The following is a 24,737-nucleotide window of genomic DNA, read 5'->3' as shown; positions in this document are numbered from 1 at the left end:
CCCCCACGGCCCTCCCCTGGGCAGGGGACAGACACCAGGCACTGCTCACGGGTAAAGTTCAAGCCTCTGAGGATCTTCCTGTGATTCCCCTTCCCAGGGCAGAAAGGGGCTCCACCTGCCGATGCCAAACCTAAGTCTCACAGCCAAATCCTTTGCTAACGCCACGTGGCCAGCACACAAAAACGATGCGGGGAGAGGAAAATAGAGCCCTGCTTGTTGTCAGACCTGGGCTTGCTTCTGCTAGCCACCCCACCACTGCAGCCACACCGCTGGTGACTTCCGAGGCGAAGAGGTAGGACGGCTCTTTGGAGACACCCGTTCTTTTCAAGCCATTCAAGTACTCGCACCAAACAGTCTTATGGCTAAACCTGGCAATCCCTCTGCTGAGCATACAGTCAGCAGAAACATCTGCTGGCGTTACCTGCGCGCTGGCAAACGACCATTCACCCGACAAGCAGCGACCACAAACCCTCCCAACATTTCACAGCAGCGGTGCGCTTTAAAGCATATGAGTATGTAGTTAAAAAAAAGTTAAATACAACAAAATCTGAGAGACCTGGAACTTTAAAGAATGCAAGTCCTGCAGGTGCTTTCTTAACCAGGTGAAAGCCGGTGTTTGGCGATAGCCTTTTTTTGTGCGTACACGTGGGGTACAGCTTGCATCGGGTGAAGGATGGATCTGGTCTAAGCCTGACAGTAGCACTGCAAAATCTGCTCCGTGTATAATCAGGTAGAGTAACTGTGGGGAGGTAATTCCCAGGGCTACTGAAAGAAAGACCTTTGTGAGGCCTCGTTTCATAGCAGCATTTAAGGTTAACTGGCACACAGAAGCAGTATTCTTTCTATACACTCGAAAAAAAACCCCAAACAAACAGGAGAGGGAGGAAGGGAAGCGCATAGCCCCAGATTAGCTGACGGTGTCATCGGGAGCATGCCAGAGGTGTGGCTTTTTTCCTTGTGATCCCTTTTAACTGTGCTACTAAGCAAACTGGAAGCTGCAACAACAGGGCTGGGGCGTCCCACATTATGCTTCCTCGTTCCTGCATCACTGATTAACCAGATGTAGCCCGGTTCAGGATCCCCACCACAAAGCTTCCTTCACCGCAGCCGCTCCCCAGTTGCCCACAAGTCAAACACGCTGTCATTTACAGCTGTCTGAACCAGCATCCGTGTTTCTCTCTGCGTCTGCTGAGGCCGCGTAGGTGGCTTCCACGCTGTGCCATATTCCATAGGTAAAGTAGATGATAAAGCCTGTGGAAGCCAAGGGGAGAAGGCACCGTTAGCTCTGTAAGGAAGCATAAACCACTACTAACACTGACCGACAGAGGTTACACCAGGGATAAGTCCAGCCATCCTGATATCTAGCTTCTTGTGGACAGCCACTACCTTTCTTAGAAAAAAAGCCATTAACACAGGCACTAGTCTTTAAAAGACGATCTATCCAAGCCCCAAACAGGGGGCTGATTACAGAATAAACTTCTCATGCTTTTCAGTGAGTTCATTGCAGTCCATTCTGCAGAGCTTTCTCTCGCCATTTGTGTGCCTACAGCCTCCATCTCAGTAACATACATCCGCAACCGATGCTAATGTCACTTGTTTTCATTGTAACAAATTCCCTGGGCATTTCAAGCAATTCAGCCTTCTCCACATGGCTATTAGGAGCACCTTGGGATGCAACTCAGCTCCTTCAGCTCCAGAAGCACAAGCCCCACCACCTGGACTGCAGCTCAAGGCCAGCCAACAAGAAAAGTTGCATGGTTTCTTGTTGGCAACAAGACCCGTAAGATGGTTCATGGGTTGTTGTTTTGTCCTCACAAAGGCTTCATGACCCGTGAATTTAAAACAAGGCTTGAGACACACTGCCTAAATGGCTTCAGTTAAGTCACCGAGGTTGCCCAAGGATGATGAAAGTGCAGAATCCCTCTCTGGAATGCTACAATAAATTTATGGATAACAAAATCCAGTAACTTTGAACACCGCATTTTTTACTCTCTCAAACTCACCTATGAGCATCCATACTGCAAACCGTATCCATGTGCCTAGGTCTAGCTGCATCATGAGGTAAACATTCACAAAAATACTCACAACAGGAAGAAGGGGCAAAAGAGGTACCTGAAAAAGAAAGAGGGATACATTACATCCACAGAGCAGATCAATGGGCAGGTGAGAACATTGCATCCCTTCTGAATGGGAAGCCATGACTGTTACCAGCTCCTCAGGTGCCAGATGTGAGAAAAGGCAAGGTTAGACCAAAACTGAGGACATCAATCCACCATGGGAGAGGGATGTGAACAATGTTGTTCACCTGTTTTAAGAATGGTTGTCCTTGTCTTGTGGCCTAGAAGGAGGCAAGAGGTAAGTTTTAGCAGCAATACTAAACACTTGTGAGGCAAAGAAGAGAAGAGGAACACCAAGGACTGCATCATGACAGGCAACTACTGAAGACCAGGAGAAGGTGGTAAGGGGAATGTCAAAGGACGGACCTGAGGAACTTCATCCAGCAGGTACCACGGTAATTAAGCAATATAGAGCGAACAATCCCAGAGCAGAAGAAAAACAGGAAATATTGTAAGAGATGAGTGCAGCTGTACGAAGAATGCTTTAATGATCTAAGACACAAAGAAGAATGAGACAGTAAAGCCAAATGCAAAGATCAGAATATAAAGAAATAGCACAGGCATGTAAAGACAAAATCAGAAAGGACAAATTATAACAAAAGAAAGGTTTGTGAATATGGTGAAATCAAGAGGAAAGTGAACTTCACTCCTAAGGAAAAAGGAGATTTACAAAAAGAAACAGGCTGCGATGTTGTAGGCCTTTCTTGATTTAAGCATCACCAAAAAAAACATTTATGGTGAGCAGCTGTTCACATCATTAGAGAAAGGGGATGGGCATACAAATTAGAAAACGGAAGAAGAATATTTTTCTAAATTAGGCTTTGTCAAGTCAGTAGGGACAAATGAAATTTCCCTAGGTGGGTGAGTTATGTACCCAGAGATTGCAGAAGTGATCTCTGAACTATTAATAGGCATTTCTGAGAGCTCTTCGTAGACCGGTAAGGTCTCTAAAGACTGGAGAAGGAAGACAAATTACGTATTAAAAAGAAATACAGAAAAATAACTGGGGAACAAACCAGTCAGCCTTGGATTCCCAGAGACTTTGGAGAAAAATCACTAAACAGTCAGGCTGTAAATGTCTAAAGGACAACAAGGAGATAAGAAACAGCTGTTACAGACTTAGCAGTGACAGGTCTAATTTTTTTTTTCTCAGATAGGGTGGTGGCTGAGGGGAAAAAAAAGGAGGTAAAATATCCTGAGTGTAAGGCAAAGAGATCTCCTCAGACACAAGTTCAGAAAATACAGTCTAGATGACAGTTCCTAAGTTTTCTGCTCCTGGACGTTTCTGTTTCCACTTCTGGGACCATAACCTCAAGATAAGCTGCAAACACTACCTTGGGCAACTCCAGTTGGGTTAAATTATTAAAATCAGACAATTTACTGAAAAACTGTAATTGAAGAGCAGGCAAAATGAGAGCAGTTTGGAGGATGGATTAGAATCCAAAACTAATTTAATAAATTGGGGAAACAGCCTGAAATCAATATGATAAAACACGACTTGCATGATTATACTGGGGAAAAAAAAAAAAACATCCCAGTGTTTGTTTAATATAGAAAGCATGGTGTGCTTGGACAGGGCAGGAAAATGACAGAGTTCTTCATACTTAAGTCTGTTAAAGAGAGAATGGTCATCCCTTAGTCTCCATGGGGACTAAGCAGGACATGAAAGTGCACTTTCTTAGAGCCTTTTAGCAAGTCCCCCTTTGATCCTCACACACAAGCTTGCTTCTTGGGTTCTCTCTCCTTCTGTATCCACGATCTGATGTGGCCCTTCCAAACCACCCCTTTTTCCTCTGGTCTCTGTCTCTTCCATATCCTATAACCACCCGCTTCCAAAAGCACTGTCCTGCCCTTCCTTTCTGGCCACACCTCTGCACCAGGTTCTGCCCTCCCAGCTTCTCCTGGACTCCAGCACCATTTACTTTTCTTTCCAAGTCCTCTATTGTCACCTCTGATCTCACCACGTGGCTTTGCCTCCCAATTCCCTCCTCCAACCTCTCAGCTAACCCTTTCAGCCCCTCCTTCTGTGCCAAATTTGCTTCTGCCCACGTCTCACTGATGAGCAGCAGGCTTGCCACAACGCTGCTTCCACCATGTTGCACTTTGCAGCAAAGCACCTACACTGACATTCGAGGTTAGACCCTTAGAGGAAACCACACTCGGAGGCTGAGCTCAGCTCTGGTAGGACATCCCTTTATGCAATAAGTGCAGACTATGAGAGCTTACAGCCACCCTAGCTGGAGAGCTCAAACTGATGCTCTATTGGCAGCCCTGCATGGAAAATTTCACATCATGCCTATATTCTCTGCATGTCCATTTGGCCAAGTCCCCCATTCTGATACAGGCCAATATGCACTTCCTCCTCCAACCACCTCCCAAACAGCTCTGCTCTAGCTACACCTCCCAGGACACCCACCTTAAAGGAGAGCTTGGTTTTGCTTTCAGGCTGTTTCCATATAACGACGCTGACAACAAGAACAAGGATGGCAGCAATAATCCATACAGCCTTTATCAGAATGCTGGGCTCAAGGGCAGTCAAGATACAGCTACCCACGATAAGGAAACCTGTGAACAGACACCAAAGCTTAACGATTCTTTTTTTAGGAACAGGAAAAAAAAAAACCAAACCCACAAGCAGGCAAAGCAGAATCTGAAAGCTTGGCAAATGAAACAGCAACACATGAAAAAGCTAACTGTAAGAGATACACCCTTCCCCCTATACACCCACTCACCCCCCATCTGTGGGTTTCTTTTTGAGTCATAAGTTTAATCTGTAGATCTTCAGTTATTTTGGCTGTTACAAGAGCTCATCGAAGTCACAGCAAGGAGGTGAGCTTTCCCACCCTGGTGAATACAAGGACCTATCAGCTGGCTCACTGCCCCAGAGCCACACTGCCTAGTGCTTACCAATGATGAAGGTTGAGACGTTCACCACTGAGCCAGAGAATTTGGAAGGGTCCGAATTTGGGGGACACAGTATGGCTCTGAGGGAACACTTCTCATCTTCCTCTGGCAGAAATCCAGCCTGCGACTCACTGGTGCTCACAGACTCATTGTTATCTGTCTCCTCTGTTGTCCTAGCCATCTGGTATGCCAAATTAGGCTGCTCTGGCTGATACCTAGGAAAAGGGAAATGAGACAGAGCATATTGGTTTGGCACAGAGTACCGTTCATTTAAAAACCACACAGATAGTCATGGCTGTGCCCCAGATCACTATAGTACCAGAACAGGCCCACATAATGTCTACACCCTTCTGTTTCAGGGGGAAATTCGAGGAATAACATCGTCACAACATAAGCAAATACGGTCAGCTAGTATCACCTAATGTCAGTGTTTTAAACTGGACAGCGCTCTTTCATAAACCCTATCATCCGTGTCACCAAAACATGATCAGGTGACAGTGAGGACTGGAGAAGGAAGCAGCAGAGGGACAGTCAGTTATAACCAAGCCATTGGGTTATCTGTGGCAGCTCAGCTCTTGCGTTTTGGCCTGGAGGTGTCTGAGCTAACAGCTCAGCAGATATCGCACCCTGGCAGCTGCTGATCACACCCCGTGGCAACATTCCTGGTGCCCCGTCCTCCTCCATCCCAGTTTCTTCTGCTCGCTTGTCTGCTGCCACATAGGGAAGGAAGAGGTGAATGAAGAACAGTAATTTTTTGTTGTGTGTGTGGACAGCACCTCATTCAACAGGGCCCTGACACACAACCACGTGGATCCATAAAGAAAAAACACTCTTCCAGCCTCAGCTCTCTTTTACAGGAGGTTTTGTCTGTGACTCTCAGCCACAAGCTTGACTAAAGGAAAGAGTCATTTTGAAAGACACCTTAAAATCGCTCCTGTGGGGATGTGTTTGCAACGAGGGCATTTGTGAAACACTGAGAATTGAGAAATGCAGTGAAATCCTTGGGTCTGGCCACAGCAGGGTACTAGTGGCACGACCTTACACCTTTGGAAACAATTCAGCTGCTACTTCATTAGGCAGCCAACGGGGCAGCCAAATCAGCTGCTCAGGCCACTGCAAGACAGGCTGTCAGCTCTGCCAAACTACAACAGGGAAAATGCCATACGATTTGCAAAAACAAATTAAGAAGCCACTTCCAGCTTTAAGGAGAAGAAGGGGCTGGGAAATCAGAGGGAAAGTAAGAAGGGCAAGGAAAATCAGCAAGGATTTTCAAGGGGCAGGGTGAACAGCACAAGCACACAGCAACGGTATTACAGTACAGTGTTGGCCCTTCACCTGCTGCAAGACAGTTCTTAGTTCAATGAATTTGCTGTGAGCTTGTAAAAAGCCTGACTCTGAGAAAGTCACTGAACACATCGAGATGTTTTTCAGTAACACGATCTTCAACGTACAGTTCTCATGGGTAGAGTGCTGTTGTCCGTGAGGTGCCAAGCAACAAGATACTCAATTTTCAGCTTAGGTTAGGGAAGCTATGGGAGCTCAGCACTTCTAAAAGACATGCACTAAGGCACTCATCCTGCAAACACATGCTCAGCTTTTTTGCTGCTGCTAGACTTCATCTTGAATCCCTTTTCAAAACTAAGATGACCTGAAACTGTATGCCCTGTGGAAACAAGAGTGATGACGACGCAGGCATCCAGGACCACCCATCCCTCATCCCTACTTGTTGGCATATCTCCCAGGGCATTCAGGGTTGACCGCAGCAGGAGTGGCATGGACCAAGGGTTAACCAAGTTCAGAGGACCCCTTTGCAGATCCAACTAGTACAATCCCCCATGAGCTTAAAGAAACAAGTTCTTCACATGCTTATAGCTGGAGATGTTCATGGTTTTACTGGGTCTATGGAAACTACGAGGGCATCTGATCACTGTGTGGATTTCTGTCTACATGGTACAAGAGAGGCAGTTTCTACATTCATACCTCAGTACCAACACGCAGGCTGCCACCAGGGAGTAAGCCAGGAGGGTCCCAATGGACATGAGATCCACAAGATCTTTCAAGTCGAAGAGAAAGGCCATAACAGCTGTAGGAGGAGAGGAAGGTGAGAGAGGGAAGAAAAATCAGTAACATGGCAGAATACACGCATCTCAGGAGCATTATCGATGATGCAGCCCATGTGTGACTGTTGCTCAGGACTCAGCTGGGGAGCTTGAGCTGCCCTGAGACGAGGAGAGGCAGGACTTGGTGCATGAACACCCTGAGCCTCACAGGCTGTCCCAGCACAGCCTCCCTAGCTGGAACCAGAGGAACCATTACTACAGTAAATGCCAGGCTGATTGTCTCATATGGGCATGTTCACCCAGCTACCAGCAATGAGCAGGTGTTTAAACCACAGCCTCATTGAAGGAGTCCCCCATTGCAGCCGCAGCACCCCTAAGGCCACAGTTGTCTCCTGGAAGCAGCTAGAGGGAACAGAGGACGGGCAGCACCTCGCTCTGGTGTCTCAGCTCAGCTGGGGCAAAACCACACTTATGCATGAAATGGGACCAAGCATCGAGGAGGGCATCTTGAGGTAGCATGCCTCATCATGGAGGTTTCCAGAAAAAGGTATAGACTGCCATCCCCTAGGGATTACCCTGCTTACACACCCTCACCAGGCAACCCCTGGTTGTATAGAACTTTGTATAAAGGCCTTCAGAAAGAGAAGCAAGTAAGCGAAGGACAGATGCCATAGTCAGACATTCAGGTGATGCCACTCGTTGTATAAGAGCGCAGGGATCTCAGAGCTGAGCCTGGCCCAGCCCATCCTCAACGCACCACCTGGAGCCCAACAATTAACCCAACCTTCAAGCTCAGCTGGCAAGTGCTGTCCCTGCAGCTTTGTGTGTGCTTTGGTCCTAGGCGCTACAGACCACTTGAAGAAGAACCGAATGGACTGCAAAGCACATTTTTTTACTTTATCGGGCTCTTTTTTCCCCCAGTCTGGACCCAAGGACACCTGAAGAGGAAGGTGTGAGAGAAGCATCTGTGAGGAGGCTCCACGATCCCAGTGGCAGTAGCTGAGCCCTTTCACAGCTCAGAGCCCATGGCAGCAGTCCAGCAGCAATTCCCCACCAAAGGTGGCACGTTCTTGTGCCAACAGTTCATCCTGCATTTGCAGCAGGAAGGTAAAGAGGAAGCAGCACGGCTCTCCTCTTTGCTAGGCATCGCGAGGAAGGGGGCAGCTGCAAGAAGAGGGTAAGCCGCTCGTCCTTGCTGTCTGGGAGGTTTAATTCACATATTCCTGGGTGCCAGGAGAGGGAAGGGGAGAACAGGAGGCTGCCAGCTATGACTAACTGATTAACAAACACCAGTGCCACAGGGGCCACCTGCCTGCCTCCAGCTGCTCCTGCGTCTTCTGCTGAGCTGCTACCCACAGGTGGTGCAGTGTCTTCAGCCAAGCCAGGCCAACAGCCACAAGGATGCTGGGGCACCGCTGGCTGCCACCTTGCAGGGGGTTAATTATTTTTAAAGCCAGCAGAGCACCCGAGGAGCAGATGAAGGCAATTCTTGGCATGAGACAGGATGGCAGCAATGAGCTCTGAGAAAGAGGAACAGGCACACATCGAGCTACTCATGCTCACCCAGCCCCTCCAGGGCATGCCGCAGAAACTCAGGGCACGCTCTAGGATGTCATGCTATGCAATACATCCGATTAATAAGTGGGCTAGAGTCAGGTGGACTTATCTGCCCCTAGGATGAGCTTATGTCTCCTTTCCACGTACTCGTGCCAGTCTTTGGATCTTACCTGCAACGGCCCCTGATGTCACTGTTGCAATTATTGGAGTTTTTCTCTTCTCGTTGACTTTAGCCAAAAATTTAAAGAGAAGTCCATCTTCTGCCATAGCATAAATTATTCGAGGCATCGGAAACATGGAGCCAAGGAGACTAAGGACAGAGGAGGGGGAAATAATCTGCTTATAATCACCTCCTGCTGAGCACAGGCACACAAACAAAAGCAAGTTTATGGCAGTACAAACACAGAACAGGTGGCTTTCGTTCACTTCAGCTTCTCCTTCAAGGGCTTCCTCCGTACATCCATGTTACTGATAGCTGGCAATTGAGGTGCAGCTCTAAGATTTTGGATACCTAAACTTAGCCATGGGGCATGAAAACAGCCTGACTTTCAGGTACAAAAGAGCTGTAACTTCTAGGAGCATCTATGAGTTCTCACCTAACTGAATATGTCTAAGTTGATCTGAAACAATCGGCCTCCAGAGTGCAGGAGAAGATGACATATTCTGCCTCCAGCCTGCCCTGCCTCCTGTCCAGATGGCTGTCCTGCAGGCAACCTGAAGACAGACGGCCCTGGATATGGTAAGCCCCATATGCTTCAGAAGATGCACCCTGCACTACCTGACACAAGTCTGCTCTCCACCCAGCAGTCCAGGATGCTTTGCGGGCTAACCGTGCTTGCACTGCAGAGTTGCCTCCATGACTTAGTCACTCAATCCAGATTTATATTCCAGAGATGCACCTGCTGGGTCTGCTGCTAAGATGGGTGTTTCTGAAGTGACACTGGTCATGTGCATCTCTGAAATCTATCACAGGGTGAAATCCTGGTCCTTTTGAAGTCAATAGCTCTGAATTTCATCCCTGGTCTCGGCTCCCTTGACCCAGGGGAACACAGTGAAGGCAAAGCCCTGACATGCACTATTTTTAAAAGGAGTTGGAGATACACGTTTGCCTTGAGAGATGCACAAAGAGCAGTGTCTCACCTTGTAGAAAGCGCACACAAGGAACCAACAGCCACTGCGTAATTGGCTCCATCCCAACCCACATATTTAAAGGCATTGGGTAAAGGGCTATTGGTATCCAGCTGATAGTAAGGCATCATGAGTGTCAGGGCAGCTGACACGCCAAAATAAGCCACGAAGCAGATGAGCAGAGATGCCACAATGCCAATAGGAATGGCCTTCTGAGGGTTTTTTACCTCCTCACCTAGAAGAAAGAAATTGAAATATCAGCTAAACGACGAGAGGGAGCTTTATCCCAACCTAGAGCATGCTGGCTGGGGCTTTCAAAGGCTTTGTGGGCAGTGAGGCACTGTTTGACTATGACACTGGCCTGCCCCATCCACTCAGCATACCACAGCCTGTTTGCTCCCACTTCTGTTGCTCCTGTCACTCCTTCTGACAAACATTTGTGGAGGCCTTGTAAACTCAGGCACAGAAACAATCTGGATTAAAAATAGTCCTTTCCCCAAAAAGGATTATTTTTACCTCCAATTACTGCTGCTATCCCACCTATGGTGCAGCCCCAAGAAGAGTTCAATGATCACAAATGATGGGACAAGAAATTATTGTGCAGTTGTAGGGCAAATGCTTGGGTGATCATTTCAGTTAGCATCTCCACCAGAACTACTACACAGTCAACATGGCACCATAGGTGCCCAGTTCCACGGAAAGGCAGACTTTTCATACAGATCTTTGAAAATCCCTCTTAAAAAAGGACTCCCCTCTAGTTTTTATGGAAAATTTTCGAAAACGAAGTTGGGAAAAATGTGTAAAACAAAAAAAATCCTCAAAATTCAGGCACTGATTAATGAAGAAACAGCTTTGAGCCTTCCCTGTCCTACAAAGCTGCTCTTCTCTGAAAGCAAGAGCTCCTGAGATTTGGCATTTCAGGAGGATGAACCGGTAAGCAGAGACCCATACACCTATAAGTCAAAGGCAGATGAATGTGTTTCTCCTCCAAGGAGAGGCCCTAGGGCTGTCTGGAGTAATGGAACCAGCACTCCTCAAACTCCTTGGAACAAGAGGCAGTTCTGCTTTATCTGTCTTTGTGATGATCTCCTCCCTCTGCTCCAGCTTTGAAGCAACTCAGTTCTTGCCAAATGTGAAATTAAGGATAATCCTTCCTTTCTCCAGGGAAATGAGATTCTTCTTAGCCAGGAGAAATACGACAATGCTGATGGTTTCTCTCTCAGAAGAAGATCTCTGAACCTTTGGAGATAAAAACTCGCCCTGATTTTGAGGCACAGCTTTAGGCTGCAGATGACTCCCTAGAGGCCCCCTCTTTCTCTGGCTCTTTAAATACTCCAAGCCAGTGGAGCTTCTTCAGCTGAAGGCACTGAAGAACCCTACTCCAGAATAACCTGTTGATTAAAGCATCGTCTGGAGTTAGAGGTTCAAACTTCACCAGTCATACAAGGCACCTGAACCTGGGCCTTCCCTGTTTGCCTAATTGGTAAAGCTAGACATGTTTTCTCTGCAGTCTGACTTGGTTAGTGTCATCAGTAATCATCCATGAGATTGGGCCCTGCAGGCAAAGAAGAAGGGAGAAAGCTCGTTTTGTGGGTTATATGGTCTAGCTGCCTGACACAGCAGCTAGAAGTCAACATTCGAGCACCCAGGGACTTGGACATACTCAGCACTTTGACTATCAGGAGCAGCTGAGCCAAAAGTATATTTGGGCTCAGGTTCAGATGGATGATGAATGCAGTGCCCTGAATTACTCATTATCTGTGCTGTGTAATATGGCTGAAAGCCAATCTACCAGCAACCACGTTCATAACCAGAATGAAGACATCTTCCCTCTTACCTGTAGTAGCAATACAGTCAAATCCCACGAAAGCATAAAAACACGTGGCTGCCCCTGAGAGGACTCCTTTCCATCCATATGGCATAAACCCTCCAACACCATAGAGCTTTTCTTCCTGTGTTTGACTAAAAGGCACGGCACTGGGTTAGAGATCATCCTGCCTAGGTGGGAGTAACAAAACTATTCATATAGCTTTTAACAAAATCCAAAGCTGGAGTTTGGAGGAACATGCTCTCCCTCACACACACTAGTGTACAAATATCCAGCAAAATGCTAAGCCCTACCCACTGCTGAGCTTTGGACAGGCCTGCAACAGCCTAGGGAATGCATGGAACAAAAATGGCTCATGGTTTGTTCCTACCACCTGTTTTTCAGGGTGGATAAAAATGTCTTGGCTAAGACAGGGAGAAAATAGCATGAATATTAAAATTCCTCTCCTAATACTACTGCATGTGTGTAGATACACATATTCATTTAAACATAAGCTTTTGAAAAAGCACAACATGTAATTCTGAAAGCTGAAGACTGAGAAACATGTAAACCATCCACTTTTCACCTATAAGATGGACTCAGATAAAGTGCAGGTGAGTAGACATCAGAGAGCAATGCAGGGTGCCATGACTGTCTAAAATCCGTCCAATCCTCCATTCTCAACTACAAAATTCCCTGTGACAAGCTCATACCCAAACCGTGCTTGCGACCCTGAGGGAGAAGAGGAGCCTGCATCCCTGATGCACCAAATGCTTTGCTGAGCCTCATCCAAAGTTCATTAAAGGCAACAGACAGACACATACTGATCCCAGTGCACTCTGGATCAGGACTCCAGATCCATGTGCCTGTGTTGAGTCATGTATAACATACCCTTCAGTTCAAGTGACTTCGGTCACTTTTTCAGGGAAAAGCCTTTGTAAAGATGAATTAAGGCAATTAAAGTAAATCCCAAATCTGCGAGTCTTATCAGGTGTAAGCATCTGAACTCTCTCATAGAAGCTCTGTTGAGACTTAGATGAAAACTGGCCTGTTATTTGCAGAAATAGCACAACCCAAATGTGGATTACTCTGGAAATAATGACAAAGTAAAGTAAACCCAGGCAGATTTTACAAAAATAGTAAGTGCTACGGGTCAAAGAGCTACAGTTACACTTTGAAGCTATTGCACTAATTGCTCCTTGCATGGAAATAGCAGTAAGGAAGGAGGGGGGACCTTTCCTATACTAGCAATTTGTTCGCAGCAGGCTGAATTTTGCAGAGAGGCTCAATAAGCGGCTTGTACACAAGCCAAATTTGACCCATGCAGCATTTATGAATCTCTCCAGTTTTTGACAAATTGTGCTTCCTTGCAGGCCAGCATAAAGGGTTTAGCTAGCAAGCCAGGACTGAGCTGATGTACGTGGAGATATTTAAAGGCCCTCATTCTGTGTTGCACAGTCTCAAGCAAAAATGAACAGCCATGTATCACTGGCAACCCTTATAAGCTCCTTAATTTTGATCTTGTATAGGAAGACAGGATTTTGGCCAAGTAGAAAAATGTCATTAAAAATGGATTTGTGATATGCTTGCTGCAATGCATTAAAATAATCTGCAACTTGCCTTCATTTTACTGAGGCGTTTGGGACAAGGTCTACAAAAGGTACAATGGTGCCTCAAAGATATTGTCCAAGTGTCCAAAGAAACTACAGAGCTATACTTGGTCACGGCTCCATTCAGGCACCAGAGCCAGCCTGGTGTAGCCTTGAGTAGAAGGATGTCTAAAAACCTCTTTTCTCTCAAATTTGGATGCCGTATTGGTCATGAGGCTGGAAATGGTCAGCTCTGCAGCAGGGCCCATGTTGATACAGCCTACCTCCTATCAGTTTCAGCCCATCAGCACAGCTTGCTTTCAGCAAAAGCCCACCAAAACCAGCTCTGCCTCCAAGGCGGTAGGCAAAAGAGGGAGCCATCCCATTCATGGGTTTTCTAAACCACTCCACAAACGCCCCTATAAACTTGCCATTGAAAATGCATCAATTTCAGACCTGGGAAGAAAAGATCCAACCTACTTGTCTGTGTAAATGCTGTGGCTGGTGTTGTAAATGTCTTGTTCAGTCAGCTGCCAGTTTTTAATAGACCCTTTCACGAAGCCAGAGACCATGACGAATCCAAGGACGAGGATGTTGATGCAGGTGAACACTTTGTTCACCAGGGCAGATTCCTTCACGCCAAAAATTAAAAGCCCTGGGGAAAAAATGGAAGATAGGCAGTCAGGTATTTCACCACCAGCAGCAGGTGCTGGGGGCTTGCAGAGGTAGCCCAGCTCTGTTCGTGCTCTGCTCTACCCAACTTATCACACCCCATTTCTCCACAAAGCCAAGTAGCTCAGGTAGGTCAGGATTAACTCACCCAGAAAGAGGACAAGGACTCCAGCCCAGACATTACTACTGCAGGATGTGACACACCTTCCCACCCGGCATGCCCATTTGGCACGTGCCCCTGGTAAAGTGCTTTGCTAAGACAGCTAAGCTGCTTCCAGCCCTTTCAACACCAGCTCTGGTCACCTCATGGCACTATGCTGTGCCCCCTAGCCACAGCCTCAAACTCCACCCAGAGACCTGGAGAAAGCACCCCAGGTGGTTTTTCATGAAGGAACACTGTCTTAGAGGTCTTGACCACATGCAGAAGTTATGAACAACATTCAACTTTCCTTAGAAGCAGGGGAAAATATGAGCAGGGACCGAATCCAGGAGGACAACTACTTCTAGTGCTGAAGACACAGAAGAAGGTGGCATCTTGGGAATCCCTTTCCCATTTAAATCAGCGGGAGCTTTGCCAGTGAGTTCAGCAAGAGCAGGATTTCAGCCTGTGGTCTTAAGACAATCCATCTGAACAAGAGCACGTTTACAGGCTTAGGTAACCAGCATCTCACTGAGACATAGCTCGGCTTCTCAGAACGACAAGCTCTGGTAACTTGTGTTTACTCTTCAGGTGCCTGATTTTCAAGAACCCAAACATTTAACACAAATCTAAGAAGGCAGCTGAGGGAGAAGGGAAAAAACTTCACACGGGCCTGAGGGAGAAGAGAAGAACAACAGGGTGTCCTTACTGCTACTCTAAGGCACTTCAAGGAGAGGGAAGCATCCTGTGCACTCACCTTTCCTTCTCTTAGAACAGGAAATAAGCTGAGACAGCCACATCAGGGAAGTGTTTGATAAAACTGCGTACCTGCCCAAGAAAACTTGTAAGGTACCTTGTAGAAATCTGAAGCTCAAGATGGTGCAAGCAGAAATAAACTTGTAGTGCTTATATTTGGGACTAAAGCTGCTCATTCAGCAGCATTTTGTAGAAAACCACGGTTTGCATTTTTTATTAAAATCCAGGGAATTTGCTCCATACAGGGGAATAAAGCCATTGGTAATCTGTATAATTTTACACCTTAGTAGCACTAAAATGAGGAGTTCTAAACTTTGTAAATTGTATCTGAGGTGAAAGACCAGATTCTAATTTGAAACTAGAGCAATTCCTATTATATACAGGAACAAACAGGAAAATCTTCTCTCCCATTCAGATGTAGTCCTGAAAACAGAGGGCTGTACTGGCTTCAGCAGTCCTCCTCGATTCAAATACAAACCCAGGTGCCAAAGCATCCCTTGCTTATGACGCCCGTTCCCATGAGCACAGCTCATGCTGTGAGATGGCCATCCTCATCAGAGTGGGAAATGACAGGATAACCTTGTTGGGGTGACACTGCAGGTTCTGCGTTCTGGAAACCACAGAGGGGTACATGAGAAGTGTAATTTTTAAAATTTGCCTAAATTTGGCAATGCTTTGCAAGATCCAGTTGGAGTACAGGTAAAAGTTCAGAAGGATTTTAATTTTACAAATTTTCAAAACTTTTCCAAATTCTGATCAAAGCCTTGGCACATTTTTAGAAAAAAAGAGGACCTGACTGTTTATCACACATTTATTTCTCTGCAGTCTTGCAATCACTGCTGCAAACTGAAGCTCATATATATTTAAAAAAACCTAAAACAAAACAGTAGTACATGAGGTTGCTACTGAGCCCCATATTTTTTTTCTCACTTTCCTGGCTCAAGGCACTGAAAATTGGCAGATTACCAAAGCGGGAATAAGGTTGATAAAGCAACACAATGAAATTCCTGTGTAATAGGATTTGTGGAGGGAAGAATTAAACTTCCATACCTGATTGAGGGTAACAAGTCATCTTTTCTTTTGTTCCTTGTATAAAATTTGATTGAAGGTTTTAAAAGTGGCTTAAAAAATATTGAGAATGCTCCCCTCTAATTAAAAACCTTGTAAACAGGTTATGCCCCATGCTAACTCCACAGCAGCTATATAGGTCAATCCAACACTTACAGCAAAGGAGAAGCCTTTAATATGTTGTCCAAAATAAATCAAGACCTTGTGCCTATTCCAAAAGCAAACAATGAAATTACAGAAGAAGAAGGTCCAAGACTCACAAACCCCTCCAAGGTTTTACCTGTTAGGATGATGATTATCACCACGGCAAAGATGTCCGGGTATTTTGCTAGCACTCCGGGAGCATCCATCGTCATGTATTTTTTACAAAAATCTTCAATGTGCTGGCCTATGATTTCATCAAACGTCGCGCTCCAGGCTCTGGCCACGCTCGAGGTTCCTGCCAGAGGACAGAAAGGATGCAGATCACCCTTCGTGGCTGGCATACGTTCCAAACAGGGGGCACCTTGCACGGTTTTTGGCCACGGAAGGCCTCAAAGCAACCTTGCATGCGCTTCCCAGGTGCTGGGAGCAGCCTTTCCTCTGCAGATCCAGCCTGCAGCTGGTACCCATGACTGGCATCTGCTTTGATGGTAACACACACAGGTGGTGGGTCTCAGGCTCATGCTCAGCTGACATACAAAAAAATCCTTATAGTGGTTTGGCTTCTTAGTAAATCTCAACTTTGCCTTAAGATACAGCCAAGACTGACTTTCCTTACACCCCCCAGCAGCCTGAACTTCCCCCAAACCTAGTAATTTCTGCTACTAGAGAGGTCTGAATCTCTTCTCATACCAGCAAAACTCCCTGGCAGCCCCGTCCGGGTGACTGCAGCCCAGGCAGAGGGACCTTACAGAAGCCAGCCGGCCTCCAGCAGCACGATGATGGAGCACCAGAGCCTGGACCGCAACACTCGCCCAGCTCTGTAAGCTCTGCACCACAGCAACATGCAGGTCTGCTCCAATCTCCGGTGCTAGAGCATCCGAGCAGGATAAAGACTTAGATATAATTTACACGTTATCTGAGCCTAAGGCAGCCTGTTGGACACTGGTGATAATCCCAGCAAGCGGCACGACTCCTGCCTGCAGCAAGTGCATAGACTTTCCCCTCTGAAGCCACTGTTTGCTGCAGTTCCCGAGAGCATCAAACCTCACGCAACTTGCCAGGGTGAGGACTGAACCTGGGGTCTCAGGATGATCAAGTCCAGGACATTGTCTGAGCCAGCAGAGTCATTTCAGAGAACTGAAATAGTAACAATGAAGAGCTACCACCAGACAGTGACAGCATTGTGTAAAATAAGTAGGTTTGGGCAATAGCCAGCTTCTCCCTCTCCTGCGTTAAAGTGGCTATTGTTATATTACCGATGTCTTATACAGTACACTATATATAACAGCATCTAATTGCATGATATAATTACTACTGTACATAATTACCTAGTTAAAAAAAGAGGTTGGTTTGGTTCAGTTTGCAGAGCAGTTCCTCAGAGGACGCCGTCAGGGGCGCCCTTCACAGAATCACAGAATGTTAGGGATTGGAAGGGACCTCGAAAGATCATGTAGTCCAATCCCCCTGCTGGGGCAGGACTGCCTAGACCATATCACACAGGAACGCGTCCAGGCGGGTTTTGAATGTCTCCAGAGAAGGAGACTCCACAACCTCTCTGGGCAGCCTGTTCCAGTGTTCGGTCACCCTCACCGTAAAGAAGTTCTTCCTCATATTTAAGTGGAACCTCCTGTGTTCCAGCTTGCACCCATTGCCCCTAACTAGAACAGTTCTACCTAGAACAGTTTGTCCTGACACGCTCACCTGCAGGTGGGTGTTCAGGTCCCACCTCTGGCACCTGCAATCGTCACACAAAGTACGTGCTCACCTGCAGCTAAACCCTCTGCAGCAGCAGCGGGCAGCACCCGCAGCAAAGCTGGGAACACTCACCGCCCCAATCCAGCTTCGCAACAGTATAAAAATAAGCTGCAGAACAGACCTGTTTGGAGACTCTTCTGTTCGCTGAGCCAGCAAAGTGCACAGGGTACATGCTTTTACAGAGGTGGGACATCAGTGCCATGAATTTAATCTTGAAGAACTCCAAAAGTTATTGTATACCACATTACAATTTTTCAGCTTAACTTTGGCACGACTGGAGGGAAGAGCTATTTCTTTACTGCTATTTTTTTGTCCTGGCTCTAACATTTCATGTTCTAGGAAAGGAACAACCAGCTCCTGCAGGGGTTATATTAGATGCCAGTTGCTTGGATGCCAGTTCCATATAACTACCAGCCATTTATCCTGAACTCTCTGTAACCAACAGCCTTAAGGGAGCGAGGGGAATCTGATATTCTTCCAACATCACAGACACCTGGATAATATCTTACTGTTAGAGCGCACTATGCAAAGACATGTGGCTTGTATCCACGAGGATTTACTAGTTCTGGGTCAGCATAACCTTGTTGGATCGAGCTGGCTCCTGCCCACAGCACACAGCTCCCAGGAGAGCCGCTGAGCTCAGGTGCAGGGCTCGCTGAAGGAACAGGCACAGGTGTGGAGGTCACCGCGCGCCCCAGGAAACCCCAGTAGCAGCTACTCACCAGGGATGCCGTTACTCATTGTACAACCAGCTCCCACCAGCTTCCAGTTCCTGAAATGCTTCCTGCAATCTGGCATGGTTCCCCAAACCCACACCATCCCAGAAGAAAGTTCACCCCAGATCCAGGTCCTGGACACCTTCTTCCGTCTGTCTAGACCACGACCGATCAGTTGCATGCCCATTTTTGCTTGTTACCCACCTCCAAGACCCCACACCAGTCCTCCCCCAAGCCAAGTCACTTCAATTAACTACAAGCTATTGGCAACCCATCCCAGGACCCCAGGATTTCTTATTCCACCCCCACAATACTTTCTTAACAGATGTCTGAGAACCTCAGTGTGAAAACACCAAGCTGGCCAAGCCCCTTACAGACGCAAGCTCCCACTACCCCGCTTGGTTTCAGTGGCACTGCTTGGCATTTTCTGCAGCATGGCTGAGAAAAAAAAAATTGGCTTTCTGCCCCTCTCAACCCCCAGCTCTGAACTGCAGCGTATGCCCGCCAACATATCTTTCTCCTCCACACCCCTGAAGCTGCTGGGAGTTGTCCTTGCTCACAAGAGGGGCAATCAGCACGGGGAGAAAGGCTGGGTAAGATAAAGAAAAGAGACATGCTATAGCTCACATCCTCTCTCAGTTGTTTTTCCTGCTTAGCCACCCTTCCTCCCAAATTATGAGGAAGCCAGTTGCAAACTAGCATTTTTGTCACAAGACTGCATTAAAAGTAACAAAGTTGTGTTTGAACACATTAATGGATAATATCTACTTGTTTTTACTGAATGTTCTGTCTTGTGATAATACACTGAGCAGCCAACTCTGAAACAAAAACTGAGGCAGCAGTTCAAAAGCCATTATGAGAGGACAAAAAAAAAATCTCAGAAAGACCAGCCTCAGCCCAGATCCTGGGAGTGTAACGTTCAGTACGTAGATCTTTTTATTGTGCATTTGCAGAATCAGGTTTTGGGACAGCATCCACGGCTATGTCAGTCACTTCGGTGGTCTAGTACCATGGTGGGAAGGGCCACATAACTAACCAGATGAGGAGCATGGAGGAGATGATTTATCATTACCTTTCAGGAACAGAAGATAAATCACCAAGAAGTCTGTTCAATTTTTCTATGTGTAGCCTAAGCAGAGTCCATTTTAGAAGTCTGGAGGAAATTATATGCTTACTTTTTTAAAAAACTATTTTTATCCCCTCCTTGCAGTGAACCTGATTCATAGAAGAACTGCAGGACTCAGATTTCCTAAGGAGATGAGTTTAATTGACTCTGGCTTTTCATTCTCTCATTTCTTATTTTAAAAAAAAAAAGGAGGCGGAGAAAAAGGTTTCAGGTAGCACACAGAGCAGAGCCAGCACCATCTTAGACAAGCAGCTGCTACGTCACTGTATAGTTCTTGATATGATCTTACCCTTCCCAGCACCATAGAAACTAATCTCCAAGGTAACACTTACACATCCCACAAAATGCATTTTTTAAAAAAACCTTCCTTTAATAATTTAGCATAACATCGGTTTTCATTTTAACTAGTAAGTCTTCACTTTCAACTGTCAACTTGGTTGCAGCCTTATTACAGGCACGATGACAAGCAGCATGCCCAGAATGTGCTTGAAAAGACATGAATCCTTAATTAGCAAAGTGTGGTTTAGCTTTAATGTATCAGCTGAGTTGTACACTGCATGCATGATCCAAGGCCTCTCCTAGTGGGAGTCAAGGGCTTAGAAGGGATTTGGTTTGGACATTTGAGAGACCATGAACCTGCAGATCACCCTAAGCTTAATCCTGCAGCCATTCCCGAGACAGAACTCTGATCTCCAGATACTTTAAACAGGTCTCAAAGGGACCAGGAATTAATCCTTGATCAGCCAGGAGGTACAGATGCTGCTGTGTAAAAGCATCCTTCCATCAGCAGCTTCTTTCTCAGCAGAGGGGACAGGCTTTTGCTCCCTGGCAAGCATGCAGCAGCCAGGGGATGCCAAAGGGATGACATGGAGATTCAGAGGAAGTCACAGCAGCAAGAATCCAGCTTCAGGACAAACCCTCAGCCCATAGCACACCACTCACCTTGCTGACTGACAGGAGACACCAACCACACACCCCACAGAGGAGTCCTGAAATCCTTGGTGAGTGCAAGAGTGCAGCGTCTGTGTCGTAACAGTAATGCAAGCGTTCAAACAAGGCTGATCTTACAAACCAGGCTACCATCCCGGACTAAAGCTAGGGTCTTGCAGCGCACCCACCATACTCACCGATAACATAGGAGAGGATTAAATTCCACCCTGTGATGAAAGCCCACAGCTCGCCCACGGTCACATAGCTGTAGAGATAAGCTGATCCCGTCTTAGGAACCCGAGCACCGAATTCTCCGTAGCAGAGTCCGGCCAGCACTGAAGCCAAGGCAGCAATCAAGAAGGAGATAACGATGGCAGGTCCCGCGTTCTCCCGTGCCACGGCTCCAGCAAGCACGTAGACACCTGCGCCCAAAGTGCTGCCTACACCCAGAGCCACTAAGTCAAACGTGTTGAGGCATCGTGAGAGCCGACTGTCTTCTCGAGTGCAGTCCACATTTTTCCGGCGAAGAAGCTGGTTTCCAAAATTGATAATTTTCTGACACTCCATCTTTGTGTCTGGGCCTGCAAGAAAGATGCTGCCATCGTTACCTGGACCAGGATACCCCCCGAAACAGCATCACTGCACAGTTGCACCGCTACAGACCTGTTACATTTCCACAAACGAATCTTCCCACCTTCTACCTTTTTACACAGAAAAATGTCTCCTTTGGCATTTTACCTGGGCTTAGCACAGGGAATTAAAACAGACAAAACCAAAGCATTTTCTGCTTCCCGTTCCCACTCATGCTGCAAAGCTGATGCGATCCCAGGAGAGATGCAGCACTCCACCCCAGCTCCCACCCTGCTCCACAACCACCCAGTCCACAGACAAGTGGTCGAGCCAAAAACGCAAAGCCCGTCTTTCAGATTTCAGAGTGGTTTACCTGGGCTGAGAATTAAAAAAAAAGACAGATATAGAGAGATGTACTTATATATATTTTTTAAGTCTCGGCGTGAACGGAGAAGTGAGCATTACATCCCAGAATAAGGCACCACACGTGCTACTGTCCCTAAAGTAAAACACGACCACGTGCTGCAGTCAGTGACACCATCTGCAAACCGACGCACTGGGACATTTCCCCTCTCTAAGCTCCAGCCACAGGCAGCAGCCCAGGCTGCTGTTGCCTACACCTGTGCAGGCTGAAATAGATACAATTTAGGAAAAAGGACACATAGAATCGAGTTTTATTTAACTTGGTTACCCTGAGGCAAAGGCTCAAACTATTTTGCATTTGCAACGACTGAAGTGAGAGCACAGCGGGGCTCCCTGAACTTCCCTGACCCACGCAGGACAGAAGCACTGCAGGACGGGGATGTTTAATGAAACCGTGGGGCAGGGTTTCCAGCCGTGGTCCCATTTCAGCAACTGCACCATTGCTGTGTATGGACCTGCTGGCACAGCCAAACAGCGGCGTGAGGTGGCTTCAGTGTGTGAGCAGCTCAGGCGCAGCTCCCCTGCTCGGAACTTTATGATGGGATTAGCAGCAGGGTAAAGCAAACCCCTCTCTTCGAGGGATCCCTCAGAAAATCCTTCTGGAGTTTCTCTCCCCATGAGAGACACACATCTTGCAGTACTACACCATGGGAAGATTTTGCTATGCAACTCATCAAACCTACACATTCGACCACCTCCATAGGTGTCCACCTAACACAGACAGTAACAGTGCTCATTAAAAGCTACAATCGGTCAAACCAGCATGGCCAGCAGTGGGGTCAGCTCCTCGAGGACATCCATGGAACCAGTGCAGTTAGGGAGTCTGTCCCTTCGAGATTTATGTCCTTGGACACAGTCCAGATATGAAAGTTTTGTCTTACTCTTTCTGAAAAAAATTAAGTATGTTGATTCAAAATTGCCCTTGCCTTTAGAAAGCAGCTAGAAAGCTCCTCCTCACAGCATTACCCGAATCCGTGAGCACAGTATTTATTAGAAGGAATTTCTTGTGTTTTACGCTGCCAAGTCTAGCCCCAGTTGTCACAGGCAACCATGGCATAACATGAGGCTTTCCCTTAAAAATTTCTAGGTGCCTTATCTCCACTGTTGGAAAGCTCCACCAACACTCCTCTATCTCCAGCCAAAATGCTTCAGTAGGCAGTGTTTACTCACATGCTTTTGTGTCAAGAATGGCCTTTCCTCACTCGAGTGGTTACCCCAGTGTACCTTTACAGATCAGTTGTAACCTCTCAGACTTCATTTTGCAAAGGTAAGCTATCCAAGCCCCAAAAACACAGGCAGTCTCTTGCCCCGTCTGCAACTGTTCACCTCTGAATCACCCTCTGAGCAGCAGTATATCCCATTAGCACCCTTCTACTCGTTGCATCAAGAGGAACCATCAGAAGAAGCAACAAGAGCATCCCAAGAGCAACCACTAAGAACTCCAGTGGGTATCTCCTCTACCAGTGCCTGTTTTCCTCTCCCAGTCCCTGACTTCTCACTAACAAGTCCCTTTTGCACTGTGCCAGTTTTCTACTAGCCCTCATCTTCTTAAATAACTTCCTGCATGGCACTCCATCAAAGGCTTTACTCAAGTCAAGATAAAAGAGAGCTATGGTTCTTCCCTTTAACCTTAAAAGTAAAAAAACACAATAGTCACCCACCTTCCCTGTGACTCTTATCAAATAAAACTGTGAGGAGAATCTGCCCGTCTCTCATAGGTAAATTCACTTACCTCTTCGCTCTTCTCTAGTCAATGGGCACCACCTCCTACTTTGACAGAGGTTTCACTTTGCTGGTTCACTGTCATTTTCATGCCCTGGTTCTTTCTGATTACCCATCCCTGACCCTCCTTTTCTGAGTGTTGCTTCCCCTGTCTGTAGCCATTTTTCTCAGCCCGCACTCTGCCATCCCACCTTTATCCCATCATCATCATCCTCATTCAGAATTTGGCAGTTGGATAATACGATGTTCTCCACAGCCAGGATGTTTCCGTAGGACCTGCTGGATTACTCCAGCTTCAGCAGCAGGACTTTTAAATGTTTCTTTGTTAATTATGGAAAAGGAAAAAGGTTGTTTTATTTAGATGCAATGCTGGACTGAGGCGTTAACTTTCCAACGAATAGTGCCTTGTACACCAATAATGGAACAGCAGTACACAGTGCATGCTAACATTAATAGTATGCTGAGAATAATGTGTAGGCAAAAATATTATTAAATGCAATTTACAGTATGGTCAAGTGAGATTGGTACTTCACCAGCTCCAGCTAAAACCCAGTGTAAGAGGTGGGAAAAAACACGCTAAGAAACTTAATTAACTGAGTCAGCTATTAAATACAATGCTTCAATTTGTCGTCACAGCATCAACTACAAAATCAAAAATCGCCTTCACTTTTCCAAGACACCAGTCATAAGCCCCGGCTTAAATCCCTTTCTCTTGGCCTTACACTAACTCCCCTACCATGAGAAAGTAATTACAATGGCAGGAACAAGGCTGAGGATTTACAAGTCCCACCGTGTCAGGAATTGCCTCATCCCCCAACAGCTCTCAAACACGCTCCCGAGAGACACGGATTCAGACTAACAAAGAAAGGCAGGTCTCAGGCCAATCTTACAAAACTCTCATTTGGTGAACCATGGGAATTCCCAACACACACACAGAGGAAAAACTATTTTCTTCCTTCAGAAGGAAGACAGATCTGTTTATCTAAGTGTATTTGTATGTCAATTCGCTCATGCAGTCTCCTTCCCACTTGAACCTTGCCCAAATCCATGTCAGCCAGGATTGCTTTCAGCTGGACACCTGCCCACCTCCCCAAAAGCAGGGACAGGGCAGTCCTGAACTTTGAATTGGGGTAAGATGACAAGAGAGCTGCACTGGAGCATCCCCAATTAATTTTGTTGCTTTCTATGACAACACAAGTCCTAGGCTTTGCTTAACTCCCACCAGAGTGATGCAGAGATCCCAATGATGCTACTTCCTACAAAGACCACAGTGACAGGGCTAACTCATCCGCTCTGCCCAGGGGTGGTGGTGCTGATGGTTGACACTCAGTCTGGAGCTCCAGGAAATGGGGAGGATCCCAGTGCTGCGCACCAAGGAAAAACCGCTACAGAATATGCAAAAAAAAGCCCTCCAAAACAAAACAAAGAAATCCCTGCCATAAACTGCAGCCAACTATGAGCAAGATACCCACAGGAGATGTGTTAATGGATTTATTTTCCAAAGCTAGTCTGAAAGTCAAGATCAGTTTGACTCAGAACCAAACTCTGGATTTC

At 46.6% G+C, this 24,737-nt stretch overlaps 1 protein-coding gene across 1 annotated transcript; it reads right to left on the bottom strand.

Annotated features, from left to right (window-relative positions):
• Positions 1-1,141: 1,141 nt before the first annotated feature.
• On the bottom strand, positions 1,142-21,035 carry SLC7A1 (solute carrier family 7 member 1). The gene is made up of 11 exons (XM_068425042.1): positions 20,666-21,035; positions 16,078-16,236; positions 13,643-13,817; positions 11,604-11,728; positions 9,779-10,001; positions 8,809-8,948; positions 7,002-7,104; positions 5,025-5,236; positions 4,534-4,682; positions 2,004-2,112; positions 1,142-1,251 (listed from the first exon to the last, which is right to left on the bottom strand). Exons 1-11 carry the CDS (start codon positions 21,033-21,035, stop codon positions 1,142-1,144), a joined length of 1,875 nt encoding a protein of 624 aa, XP_068281143.1.
• Between the last annotated feature and the right edge of the window lie 3,702 nt (positions 21,036-24,737).

The sequence above is a fragment of the Nyctibius grandis genome, chromosome 2 (assembly GCF_013368605.1).
Source record: "Nyctibius grandis isolate bNycGra1 chromosome 2, bNycGra1.pri, whole genome shotgun sequence".
Classification (NCBI taxonomy): Eukaryota; Metazoa; Chordata; class Aves; order Nyctibiiformes; family Nyctibiidae; genus Nyctibius; species Nyctibius grandis.
This window is presented reverse-complemented; position numbering and strand designations above follow the sequence as displayed.

What these genes read in the sequence shown, in the direction of transcription:
- SLC7A1 (XM_068425042.1), bottom strand. Translation starts at nt 21,035, where the DNA reads ATGGAGTGTCAGAAAATTATCAATTTTGGAAACCAGCTTCTTCGCCGG. An exon ending in GATAATCATCATCCTAACAG is followed by an intron (nt 13,818 to 16,077) that starts GTAAAACCTTGG and finishes TTTTTTCCCCAG; the next exon opens with GGCTTTTAATTTTTGGCGTG. An exon ending in GACATCAGGGGCCGTTGCAG is followed by an intron (nt 7,105 to 8,808) that starts GTAAGATCCAAA and finishes CTCCTCCTACAG; the next exon opens with CTGTTATGGCCTTTCTCTTC.